Source organism: Chlorocebus sabaeus, chromosome 4, assembly GCF_047675955.1.
Source record: "Chlorocebus sabaeus isolate Y175 chromosome 4, mChlSab1.0.hap1, whole genome shotgun sequence".
Lineage (NCBI taxonomy): Eukaryota > Metazoa > Chordata > Mammalia > Primates > Cercopithecidae > Chlorocebus > Chlorocebus sabaeus.
Genome location: NC_132907.1, coordinates 19,893,793 through 19,907,163, shown reverse-complemented (window position 1 = coordinate 19,907,163; position 13,371 = coordinate 19,893,793). Strand labels below are relative to the sequence as shown.

The window sequence follows — 13,371 nt, the reverse complement described above, 5'->3', positions numbered from 1 at the left end:
ACAGAGTGAGACTCTGTCTCCAAAAAAAGAAAAAAAAAAGGAGTTTTTAATGATATGGACAAATACTTACATTAGGTCAAAATTTTTCAAATTATAATCTCTAGTACAAAAAGAGAAAAAGTAGGACATATTCTAAATTTTTCATGGTAGTTAAAGGTAGAATTATAGATGACATTTTCTTCTATAGCCTCTGTTTCTACCAGAAGCATATAATAGTTGTGTTTCTAAAAAAGTGTTAAGTATAATAAAGTGTAAATTATCAAAGACTCAAGTTAACATCATCATATCATACAGAAATTGTCCATAGTTTTGAAAAGTGTAGTAATTAATAATTGCTTGCTTTTATTTTCTAAGTTTCATGCAGAAATTTATTTTGACCATGACTTACAAAGTTATGTCCTTGTGGATCAAGGCAGTCAAAATGGCACAGTTGTTAATGGAAAACAGATTCTTCAGGTGAGTGTGTATGTATTAATTAGTTACCTGCACATTATTTTAAAACTGAATTTTTTTTATTTCTGAAGGCCATAATCTTTATCATTTGGTTCAGAGTAAAGCCCAAATGTGTTACTCGGAAAGAAATTTCCAGAAAGGCTGAAAAAAGAATATAATCAGTGGGTCTTCCTTGGCTGTTGAGTTTTGACTTCTAATTGTGTATCTGTGCCTTATTTTCAGTTATGAATCCATTGTAAAGCTATTCAGAGTAAGTGTGTAAATGTCTCAATAACAACTTTGAAGGTCCTCCCTTTTTTTTTTATTGTCTTAATGGAAATACTGCTAAATTGAAAACTTCTTAAAGGCAAAAGCTATGTCTATTCAGTTAACACTTACATCCTCAGCATGTAACAAACTATTTGGCATATAATAAGAAAATATAGGGGCTGGACGCGATGGTTCATACCTGTAATCCCAGCACTTTGGGAGCCCGAGGCCAGTGGATCATCTGAGGTTAGGAGTTCAAGACAAGCCTGGCCAACACGGTGAAACCCCATCTCTCCCAAAAATACAAAAATTAGCTGGGCTTGGTGGTGTGTGCCTGTTATTCCAGCTACTTGGGATGCTGAGGCGGGAGAATCGTTTGCACCAGGGAGGCGGAGGTTGCAGTGAGCCGAGATCACACCACTGCACTCCAGCCTGGGCTATGGGGTGAAACTCTGTCTCAAAAAAAAGAAAAAGAAAATATAGGGAAGGAGGGAGGCCTTATTCTTAGTCTGTAAGAGTAAAAATGGAAATAAAACTGAGTTGAGAGAAGAAAAGGGAGATGTGATGCATTTATCCCATTCTCTTAACACTTCATCTTTTTTTTTACTATGATGATTATATGTTTTGGTAATAGATTGAAGTCTAGAATTGGATATTTCTGATTGGATAGCGAGATTGGTGGGTTTGACAAATTACTCAGTTCAGCTGTCTTCATCTCCACTAGAACTTTTTTTTATGCGTCATCAAGTTGGGGAAGTGTGTTTGTGTCTATTTCATTTACAGCTATTTTAAATATATTTTTAAAATTGTAATCAGACATTACTTACAATAGATGTAAGGTAACCATATGTGATTGTTTTGATTTCTGTTTTGTAAAATGTTTCCCCTCTAGCCGAAAACTAAATGTGACCCTTATGTACTTGAGCATGGAGATGAAGTGAAAATTGGAGAAACTGTCTTATCCTTTCACATTCACCCTGGCAGTGATACCTGTGATGGCTGTGAACCAGGGCAGGTTAGAGCCCACCTTCGCCTTGATAAGAAAGATGAGTCTTTTGGTATGTGAAACAGATTAAATGTGGCTGTGATAACATTTAATAATGTTATCATTTAATAACATTTAATAATGTTAACATTTAATAATGATAAAAATCATGTTGTACACCATATATACACTTTTAATTTATCAATTAAAATAATTTAAAAAGTAATGACAAAGTAATAATTTAATAAAGATTGGTTTAATAAAGGTTGGTTTAATTAATTTAATAAAGATTGGTTCTCTTTCATTACCTAAGTGTTGTAAAAAATATCAGTCAGCTACTGGCTACGTGTCTAATTGATAGGATACTGCATTGAGAGATATTTATACAAAGCTATTGGTCTTGTATCCAGTTGATGTAATAATAGATTGAGATATATTTCAGTAAATATTACCAAATGAGACTAAGAAATGACATATATGTGGAATTTGAGACCTAGGCTAATAGATTATAATTGTAGTTGATTTTTCTGTGTAATAATTTAGCTTCATGATATGTAGCATTGGTCTGCTTTCTGACCAGGAAAGAGATTGATTAGCTCTGTTTCTGCTAATCCAGTTTAGTAGGCTTTTGAGTCAGACTGTAGTGGTAGTCAAATGTCCTTAGGAGCAGTTGTAATTGAAAATTGGTAAGAGAGTAAATTTTAAGTGTTCACATCATACACAAAAAAGTGATAAGTACATGAGGTAGTAATGGATATGTTAATGAGGTTCATTTAGCCAGTTCACAATGTATACATATATCAAAAATCATGTTGTACACCATATATACACTTTTAATTTATCAGTTAAAATAATTTAAAAAGTAATGACAATAAAGTAATAATAAAGATTGGTTTCCTTTTGACATGTATGTATTGATGTAAAAAAGTCATCCACAGTTGAACTCTGTCATGTAATATTAACATAGGAAATAATAGGCCAGGGCATTAAGGGTTGTTGATTGATATGTTTTCTGTCCTATTGATAGCTCATGCTGTATATTGTCTATGTACCATTATTTTTTATAATGGCACTGTAGGATATTACTGTTGTGCTTTCATCCCACCCATATAAAGCTCTTAAAATTTAAATAGATGCTTTGAACTAGTAAGAGGTCATCTTTTTTGACATAAATTTTCCCCCAAATGCCAAGTATGCATGTTCATTGTTTATTTTTTGTTTTCTGATACTAATTTGAAAATGAGTATGTTGCATTACACAGTAACACGAATTTTGGTTTCTCTGACTTTTATTTTGCTTATGGCTATGTTCCTTTGCAAAACTTACTTAATATTTCTGCATTTGAGATTGTGTTACAATAATCATATTGAAAAATCAAAATGTTCATTGTTCATTTTGGTATCTATACTGTAAGATTCCTATTATCTGTAGTTTTTGCTTTACTTCTCAAGTAGGTTTAGTTACCAAAATGCTGAAAGGACATCATCACAACCCTTTTATCCTTTATATTAATGTTTATTTCAACTTCTGGTTGATCGGAATGGTTACTAATGGGTTATATTAATTTTTTATTAATTAAATAACATTAGTTTTAATTTTCTACAAAATCAGATTTAGTGGCTTTTTTTTAACCAAACTTTTTTTCTTTCAGTTGGTCCAACACTAAGTAAGGAGGAAAAAGAGTTGGAAAGAAGAAAAGAATTAAAGAAAATACGAGTAAAATATGGTTTACAGGTGAGGATGTTAAATATTGTTTCATTTGTTAAGCCGTATATCTGGTTTTCAGTAAAAATGTCTTTAAATATGCTGAGTACATTTTATATATAAATAGTTGTGTAGTATGATTTTGTGATTTCTATTAGTTTAGTGTTCTGGTATTCATAATCTAAAAACTACTGAAGTTGGAGTAGAAAAATGATAATAGCCTACATTTGAATATACATTTCTGGTTTTCAGAAAACTTGCATTAAGATGCCTTGACATAACTAGACATGGTAGTGTCTGTAGTTTGTAGTCCCTGGTACTTGGGAGGCTGAGGCAAGAGGATCACTTGCAGTGAGCTGTGATTGCACTTATGAATAGGCTCTGCATTCCAGCCTGGGCAATATAGCAAGATCCTATCTCTGCAAAAAAGATGACACTGATTGAACAACATAGTTGGAGAACTAATACGACCTGATTTAAAGACTTACTATAATTAAACTACAGTGATTAAGGTAGTATCATATTGGCATAAATATAAATAGATGGATGGAACAAAATAGTCCAGGAGTAGATCCATATATATGTGTGGACAGTTAATTTTTGATAAAGGCTTGAAGGCAGTTTGGTGGAGAAAGAGTGGTCTTTTTTTTTTTTTTTTTTTTTTTTTTTTGAGACAGAGTCTTATTCTGTCACCCAGGCTGGAAGCGTGCAGTGGCACAATCTCAGCTCACTGCTACCTCTGTCTCCTGGATTCAAGTGATTCTCCTGCCTCAGCTTCCCAAGTAGCTGTGATTGCAGGTGCCTGCCACCATGCCCGGCTAATTTTTGTATTTTTAGTAGAGACAAGGTTCACCACATTGGGCAGACTGGTCTCGAACTCCTGACCTCAGGTGATCCGCCCACCTTCGCCTCCCAAAGTGCTGGGATTAAAGGCATGCACCACTGTGCCCGGCCAAGAGTGGTCTTTTTCAACAAATGGTGGTAGAATAATTGGATGGCCTTACCAAAAAAAACCACAGACAAAAAGAGTATTGATCCATACCTTGAACAATCTATAAAAATGATCCAAAAATGGATCATAGATATAAAAATAAAACCTAAAAACTTTAAAACTTCTAGAAACTTTTTTTTTTAAAGGCAAAGATTCTAACACCAAAAGCACAATCCTTAAGAACAACTTGATAATCTGTATTTCTTCAAAATTAAAAATTTATGTTTTTCCAAAGACACTATTAAGAGAGTGAAAAGACAAGCCATAGACTGGAGAAAATATTTGCAAATCATGTATCTGGTCAAAGACTTCTATATCTAGAATATACAAAAAACTTTCAAAACTTAATAATAAGACACCTCAGTTAAAAAATGGACCAAAGATTTGAATAGATACTTCACCAGAGAAGGTATGCTGATGGCAAATAAACACCCGAAAAAATGTTCAGTGTCATCAGTCTTTAAGGAAATGAAAATTAAAACCACAATGAGATACCACTACAAATCTGTTAGAATGCCTAAAATTTTCAAAACTGACTGTAACAGGTATTGTAAGGGTTGTGGAGGAACTAGAAATCTCATACACTGCTGGTGGGAATGTAAAATGGTGCAGATGCTTTGGTAGTTTCTTAAAATTTAACATACACCTATTTTACAATTCAGCCATTCTACTCTGAGACATTTAACCAAGATAAGTGCAAGCATATGTGCATAAAAAGACCAGTAAGCAAATATTCATTGCTTTTTTTTTTTGAATAACCAAAAACTGAGAAAAACTCAAATGTCCATCATATATGGATAAGCAAACTATGGTGTATCTATATGGTGAAAATACTACTTAGCAATAAAAAAGCAGGAACTAGTAATATAGGCCACAACCTACCTGGATGAATCTCAAAATAGTTATGTTGAGTGAAGCCAAATAAAACACGTATATGTGCTGCCACTTGTGGAACAGTTTCACTATTACACTGATTTCCAGCTTGTCTGAGGTCAGTGAGATAGAACACCCTCTCATACAAGTTACATGAAGCAAACTTATGACTTACAAATAGGCAGCAAGGGATGACAGAAGCCTGGGATTTATTGTGAAACCACCCCCCAAAGGTCAGAAAGCTGCCTTGTGGGTGAATGGAACCTCAACTTTGTATGCCCTACTTGCGCAGCAGTTGAGGGACCCTGGAAAGCAGCCCACCTTGGGTTATGTACCTCAGGGTCGTTTGACTCACTGGGCTACAATGTTGAAGGATATCCTGTTTCCAGATGGGGACTGGAACAGCCTGGACTGTTTCAGCCAATCCCTCCTTACCTCAGGATGTTGCATTCCCAGCACATTCTGGTTGGTGTTGAGAACTACAAACAGGAAAGTGGGAAGAACTGTTCTGCACCATTTATATAAACTTCTAGGAAAGCAAACTAATGTATTGTGACAGAAGGAAGAAGAGTGATTGCTTAGACAAGGGAGGAATGCTACACAGGGAAGGTCTGGAGAGTTGGATTACAAAGAGAGACAAGGACACTTTTGGGAGAGATGGGTTTGTTTATTATCTTGCTTATGGTGATAGTGTCATAGGTCCATAAATCTCAAAAGCATCTCATTGTACACTAGCTGTGTATGATTTATTTATATTAATTATACCTCAATAAAGGTTTTTTTTTTAAAAAGTTACCGCTTAATCCTGTAAATAGACCAGGGAGGCAATTAATTAATGTTTCTAGTTTACTTTTGAGAAACTAAAGCTTAGTAGCCCAGCTATTAAATGGTAGAGCTAGATGTAGAATCTAGCTCTTAAGTATATTTGTGCTAAATTTTTACACTTCATGAAGATACGGAAAAAGAAGTTGCTGCCAAAATAACATTTTTCTGTCAAATTGTGTTTTTTTTGTTGTTACTGTTTTACTAAGGTAGAGAAATCGTAGAAAAAACAAGATAGACCAATTTTGGGGGAAAATAGAAGACATTTAAGGAGAGAATAAAATTGTTTTCTCAAAAATTTTAGCTCAATTTCTTTATTGTCTTCTGGGGGAAAAACTTACTAGGATAGGTAGTTCTATATTTTTCTTCTCTTTTTAAAAGCAAAATTAATTAAAAGCTTCTGTCGTACCTTCGTTGAGTTGCTCTCCAGTCCCTAGCATCTCTCTGGATAAGTATCATACTTTTTATATAAAGATCAGCAAGTTATAACAAAGGGAAAGGGAAGGCTTCTATGAATGCTGAATTGACTACCCCATCTTTGTGCCACCACCACACCTTGTGTATACCTTTATCGAACCACTCATACTGTAATAGGCCAAAGGTTATGCACATCTTCCTTCTGGCATTTCATAACCTAGCATGGAGCTTGACATACTCTTTATCCAGTGAATGTTTGTTAAGTGACTAATTAGTCACTTAAATGGAGCTTTATTGAAGCAAAAAAATATTATTGCCAGGTTAAATGGGTTTTTTAAAAGTCTCTACATTTCTCCCTTCCAAGAAACAGTATCAAACTACTGTAGGTCCCTTGGAACTTTCACTTCCTTAGAGAAAAGGGGAGATAGATTTTTTCCCCCCCAAACCCCAGGGATTCTGTATTTTTCTTCAAATACTAGTCGTTCGTATGACGAGATGAGAACGCAGCATTGAGTCAGAATATACTATATTTTCACCGTATCATCTTCTTATGTATATGTATGTTGTGGCATAACTTGAAATAATATAAACATTTTAAAGGGAATAGAATAAAAGTAGCATATCTAATATGACAATTTCTTCATATCTTTTTTTTATAACTTTAATATAAATCAAGTAGAGGTGGGAGTCTTGCTATATTGCTCACACTGGTCTCAAACTCCTGACCTCTAGCTATTCTCTTGCCTTAGCTTCCCAGAGTGCTAGGATTACAGGCATGAGCCACCATACCCAGCAATTTCTTCATATCATAGCTTGTTTTATTTTATTGTTTATATAGGCCACATTGAACCCTATTCGTTAAGTAAGGCACATGTACAGAAATTGTCTTATTTATCAGCTTTCTCTTCCTCAATGAATATTTTGTGTTTATTAAGAATACAGAATACGAAGATGAAAAGACATTGAAGAATCCAAAATATAAAGATAGAGCTGGAAAACGTAGGGAGCAGATTGGAAGTGAAGGAACTTTCCAAAGAGATGATGCTCCTGCATCTGTTCATTCGTAAGTTTTGAATTACAGTGGCTTGAAACATCCTTTGTTCATAATCACATTCATAGGGTGGTCTGATGTTCAGGGCTATATATCCTGATAGGTGGTCTATTTATTTATTTATTTATTTATGAGATAGAGTCTTGCTCTGTCGCCCAGGCTGGAGTGCAGTGGTGTGATCTCAGCTCACTGCAACCTCCGTCTCCTGGGTTCAAGCAATTCTCCTGCCTCAGCCTCCTGAGTAGCTGGGATTACAGTTGCGTGCCATCACGCCCAGCTAATTTTTGTGTTTTTAGCAGAGACAGAGTTTCACCATGTTGTTGGCCAGGCTGGTCTTGAACTCCTGACCTCATGATCCACCTGCCTTGGCCTCCCCAAGGGTTTAGATTACAGGCGTGAGCTACCACGCCTGGCCGATAAGTGGCCTTAAAATGAATGCTTTAACAACAAAATGGAGACACTAAGTCTATTTATACTTTCCACTAATCTTAGAATTCCATTATCCCCTAAAAAATTGCTGAGCATATGCATGAGTACCTGTACTTAAACACACGTATATGTATGTTAACAGTCTAGCCACACAGTTGAGTGTGTATACTTCTATATGCTAGGTATCTAGAAGCCTAGACTGGTAAGAACTTGGTATGGACTAGTATTTTTTAATAATTATTTTAATACTCAAATACTTCTGTTCTTAATGACCGTGAAATATAATTTTTCTTATTTATTTTTCTCTGATTCAGTTTTCTCCTGGCAAAGTAGTTTGGATAAAAATGAAAAAGGTGATTTTTGAGGCCTACAATATGACCATATTTCTGCATTTAATCAAATATTAGCTACATTTTTTTCCTCAGAATATAAATTTTGAGTTTAGTTAAAATTTAAATTTTTCATATAGAACTAATAACTAATTATAAAGTTTTGATTCAGTATCATATTGCATTGACTCTAAGAGTTTTATGGTTACAAATGGCAACAATTTTTTCTTGATGGTACATAAAATAATGGTGTACCTTAGAGTTGATGGAGATTGATCCATTACCAACATTTTATTTGATGAAATACAGGATTACAAAACAGGTACACTAAGCAACATGACACTTTTTTTTTTAAGTTTAATATTTAAAATATAATCTTGGAGAATGTAAAGAGTGCATTCAAATTAAATAAGATAAATTTAAAATAAAACACATTGGTTTGACATTGCTTGGTTATTAATTGAAGGGCTAACAGCATATTTTGTGGAACTGAAAAGATATAATAGAACATAAAATACTCTTGAATTAGCAGAGTATAGAATCATAGGACAAAATGCAAACAGTGATTAAGAAGTTTTATTTCATTTGAACTTCTTAATATATAACATGTACAGAAAAGAACACAGATTATAAGTATATAGCTCAGTGATACATCATAAAATTAAGGTATTGCAGAATACACATTTCTTGGACAAGAAATAGAAAATTATCAGTAACCCCAGAAGCTTATTCTCCCTGTGCCCTGCCTAATCACTGTCCTGCTCTCCTCAAAGGTAATCACCATCCTGACAGCAATAGATTAATTTCACTTATTTTAAAATTTTAAAGAAATGGAACAATTCAGTATTTATTTTGTGTCCATATTCTTTTTGTTCCACATTATTTTGTTATGTATGGTTTATTTTTATTACTGAATAATATTCTACTGTATGACTATGCCACAATTTACCCATTTTAATCATTGCCAGACATCTGGATTGTTTCTGATTTGTTGCTATTAGATTTGCTGGAAGAACATTGTTGTATGTGTCTTTTGGTGCACATGCTTTTCTAAGTAGGACATGTACCAGTGGAATTTGTGTGTCTTCAACTTTGTTAGGTAATGCCAAGCGGTTTTCTAAAGTAGTTGTACCAATTACTTTTAATTCATGAATTTGTTATAAATGTGATCTAAAAGATCTTTTATCAATCAACTATCATTTTAATATTCTTTAAAGTGAAATTACTGATAGCAACAAAGGTCGGAAGATGTTGGAGAAGATGGGTTGGAAGAAAGGAGAGGGCCTGGGGAAGGATGGTGGAGGAATGAAAACTCCGGTAAGACTTGCATTTTCTTGTATTCATTTATTCCTAGAGCAGATATTTACTGTGTACATTAATGTGCCAAACATTGCCTTAAGTGTTAAGAATATAGTAGAAAGCTAAAGTAGACATGATTACTGCCTTTGTGGCATTCACAATTACCAGATATATACATGTGCTTTGTTTTGTGTTTTATATTTTTAGAAAGCCTCTTTTTGAGTGTTTTTTTTTCCTACATTAAAGCTAGGGTAAAAAGTGCTGTTTCCTGAGCCAAAGGTTCTTCTGTGTTTTAGAGTCATTTTTAATAACTGTCATACTGTGCCTGGTACTGAGCACTCAAGAACAATCACAGTGTTAGTTTACAAACAGGTGGATTCTGTATGAGCTGAAAAGTCTGTTAGGTTCAAGAATCAGAGCATGTTAACATGGAATATAGAGAATAATGTCTGGAAAACGACATAGTAGTTTAATTAATGGTCCCATTGTTCATAGGAGGTTTGGGTTATCTTTCACACAAACCTTAAGAAGTAACCTGACTGTAGAACTTTCTGGATAATGACTTAGTACCTAAAGAAATAATAGATGGATCAGTGTGAGTATATACCAGCTTTCTAATTTTTTTTGAGTTACAGTGGAAAGAACTAGGATTTTGTAGTCAGACCTAGGTTAGAATATGTGCTCTGTCATTTACTAGCTATGTGGCTTTGGGCAAGTTTGGACTTTAGTTTTCTTATGAAAAAATGGGGATAAGAACTCTTTTTCAGGGTTATCTTGAAGATAAAGCCCCTAAGCATTGTACCTTACATTAGGCACTCAGTTAAATGTTAGCTTTGAATGTTCTTAAAATATTGAGAAGTGCTCCCCTCCTGTTATGAAAATAAACAATCAGATTCTTTTTATGGTTATTAATGTTTAACCTGCTTGTTCCACTTACTTAGGTAAGGATAGGACAGTGGGTTTAAACATATCCCTTGCCTTTATTTCTGTTTAGGGTGGAATGACATACTCTGCAGCATCTAAATGAAATTTGGTGATTGCTAGTTAAGGAGCACTCTATTTTCTGTAAAGTAGGCTGTACTTATTGACAGGCAAGACAACATAGGAAAATAAGTGTAAGTTCCATGTATAAAAGTATATATATTCCTGCATGTATTAGATGCATTTGACAGGTTTTTCTTTTGCATCAATCTGTAATAAATCAAAAAATTATAGAGTCCTAAGTTGGACACAGCAGATTTCAATGTGTTTAGACTCTAAAATAAGTCCTCTGCTCAACTTTTGGTAACAGATCCAGCTTCAGCTTCGGCGAACACATGCAGGCTTGGGGACAGGCAAACCATCCTCAATTGAAGATGTTCACCTTCTCCAAAACAAGAACAAAAAAAACTGGGACAAAGCACGAGAGCGGTTTACTGAAAACTTCCCAGAAACTAAGCCTCAAAAAGATGACCCAGGGACCATGCCTTGGGTAAAAGGGACTTTAGAGTGAAGGTTAATCATAGAAGAAAACTCTAGCTTTTTTAAAAATAGAATTTGGAAACTCTTATTTTTTCTCCCCAAAAGAATCAGCAGCACAGGGGAACTGTGTCACAGTTTACCTCTTCCTGATTCAGAAATGTGTATGGTTTGCAGCTTTTAAAAACCATTTTTTAAAAACTAATAAATAGTGACTGAACCAATTTATGCAGTAAATAGACTAAAGTTCACAGGGCACGGATGAGTTTATCCAACTTCGTTATTTTATCTTGTCATTTACAACATCCATATAAGCAACTAGTCATATATGCAAAATTCATATAACTACTGACTTAAATGTACATCTATCTGTTCTTGTCTCCATATATTCATGTAAGATGCATAACAAAAGAAACATCAAAAGTTTATAAAAATAAATCTGACTATATGCATCCTCATTTATGCCCTTTAGAACCTAGATTAAAAATGTTGAGAAGACATGGGTAGTGGTGCATACATTTTGTTATCCTTGAAACAAATAGCCTAAGTCATATTATTGAAGAACTAATGAACAGGTAACATGTTGTAGAAAATTAGCCTTTCATTGTTTTCTTCTGTGAAGAATCTGTTGCTATGTACTATATATTCAGCATTTATATTTGGTTTGTTTCATAGCTAATGAGGTATTTAGATATGAACAACTGAATACATATTGAAATAGTGTGCTGGCATTTGTAGTTTTGATAAAGACCATTGCAGGCAATGGAATTGTGCCAGAGAAATCTGATTTCTAGTACAAAAGGAATACTTAGCCAGGGCCTGAAGCTCAAGATACTTACTGAAAACGTCCTCAATTGCAATAAAAACATTATAACATGAAAAAGAGTGGTTTTTGAACCAGTGATTTAAATGTATTGATCTGCTTTGCCAGAATTTTCTAGTTTAAATTGGCAGAATTATAACAAAGGGGAGCCTCAAATATTAGACAGTTGCAGTGCGGCTTTCTGGGTGCAGGTGTCACTGCTCTGCCACCTATCACTGTTCTGTTCAGTTTTTCTCTCGGGTGTTTGCTGGGAAGTTAACACTGGAACTGACCCTTTTCTGGCAGTGAATGTAAGCTCTAGCTCCCCCATCTACTATAAAGAAATGTCTTCAAGATGTAGAAATAAGGAATATTCTGAAAATAAAAATTATACAGTAGTAAAGGTAATTCAGAAAGAAAAAGCTACCTGTTAGAATTTCCAGTCTAAATGGCACAGGGTAGTTAGGGAGAAAGGGGGATGGAGAAAAAGAAACTATGACTAAAGATGAGAGGTATGAACGAGTTGTCAAGTTCCTATGGGCTTAAGCTAGGACAATCAGGCCCTAAACTCCAAATTTGGATAAAATATCTCTTTGCATTCCTCTTGGCCACGTGCATAGTCTTGACACATATGTATGTACAGTTAGACTTGCAGGCCGCAGGAGTGCCCTGCATTGTTTTCTTTTAATTAGAAATAAAAAGTATTAGTCTAAATGTGGTTCTGGTGCTGGTGCCCTGTTTATACATAACAATATAGGACACCCCCAAATAGGTTTTGCTTCTGGTGAATCTTGGTCATTGGGTTAGTATATGACTGTCTATAATGTTTTCCATTTGTATTATTATATTGGGGAAAACATTTTTTATCATTTTCTATTAAGAAAATGGAAAACTTAAATATGGTGTTGAAAATGGAAATACATGTGATATTTGCATTATTAAACCCCTTTGCAGATCTAAAGTCTCAGGGTTCCACTATTAGTGGTTAAAGTATTGAATAATGTCTGGGTCTATTTCCATCTGTAAAATAAGAATATTTGTCTCACTTGTCTGTCGTGAATAGCAAATGAGAAAATGTATATAAAAGCACTTTGTAAATTGTAAAAGTAGTACAGATGTGAGCTTCTATTTGTTTAGAAGCATAAATGTGAATTATGTACAGTTTGAATTATGCATAAATTTTTTGTCTAATTTTAAATATTTGTTTAATCACACAATACATTTTCTGAGTAGCTTTTAAGTATGCATTTTAAGTGGAGCTGCAAGTTCCTGAATTTTGAGAAATCTAACGTCTAATATTTTTGCCAGAACATGAGAAGCTGGCAAAGTTGAAAACAGAAGAAGCCTTCAACATTAAATAGAAATTTTTTCCAGTATTAAATAGAGGAAGCACTCTCATCGTCAAAGAGAAACTTTTTTCTGCTTTTGAAACAAGTGTTACTTCTGATGTTTCATTTTTATCCTGAATTTATAGAAAGTAATGGTTTACGCAAATCAAAAACCTTCTGA

General features: G+C 34.2%; 1 protein-coding gene across 1 annotated transcript in view; it reads left to right on the top strand.

Moving 5' to 3' along the window:
* AGGF1 (angiogenic factor with G-patch and FHA domains 1) overlaps positions 1-11,284 on the top strand; it is a 30,928-nt gene extending 19,644 nt beyond the window's left edge. The window contains exons 9-14 of the mRNA XM_007975932.3: positions 355-456; positions 1,595-1,760; positions 3,339-3,421; positions 7,430-7,557; positions 9,521-9,620; positions 10,894-11,284. Of these exons, the coding sequence (XP_007974123.2) occupies positions 355-456; positions 1,595-1,760; positions 3,339-3,421; positions 7,430-7,557; positions 9,521-9,620; positions 10,894-11,094 (780 nt within the window). The 3' untranslated portion in view covers positions 11,095-11,284. The remainder of the gene's footprint in view (positions 1-354; positions 457-1,594; positions 1,761-3,338; positions 3,422-7,429; positions 7,558-9,520; positions 9,621-10,893) is intronic.
* The last annotated feature ends 2,087 nt before the right edge of the window (positions 11,285-13,371 follow it).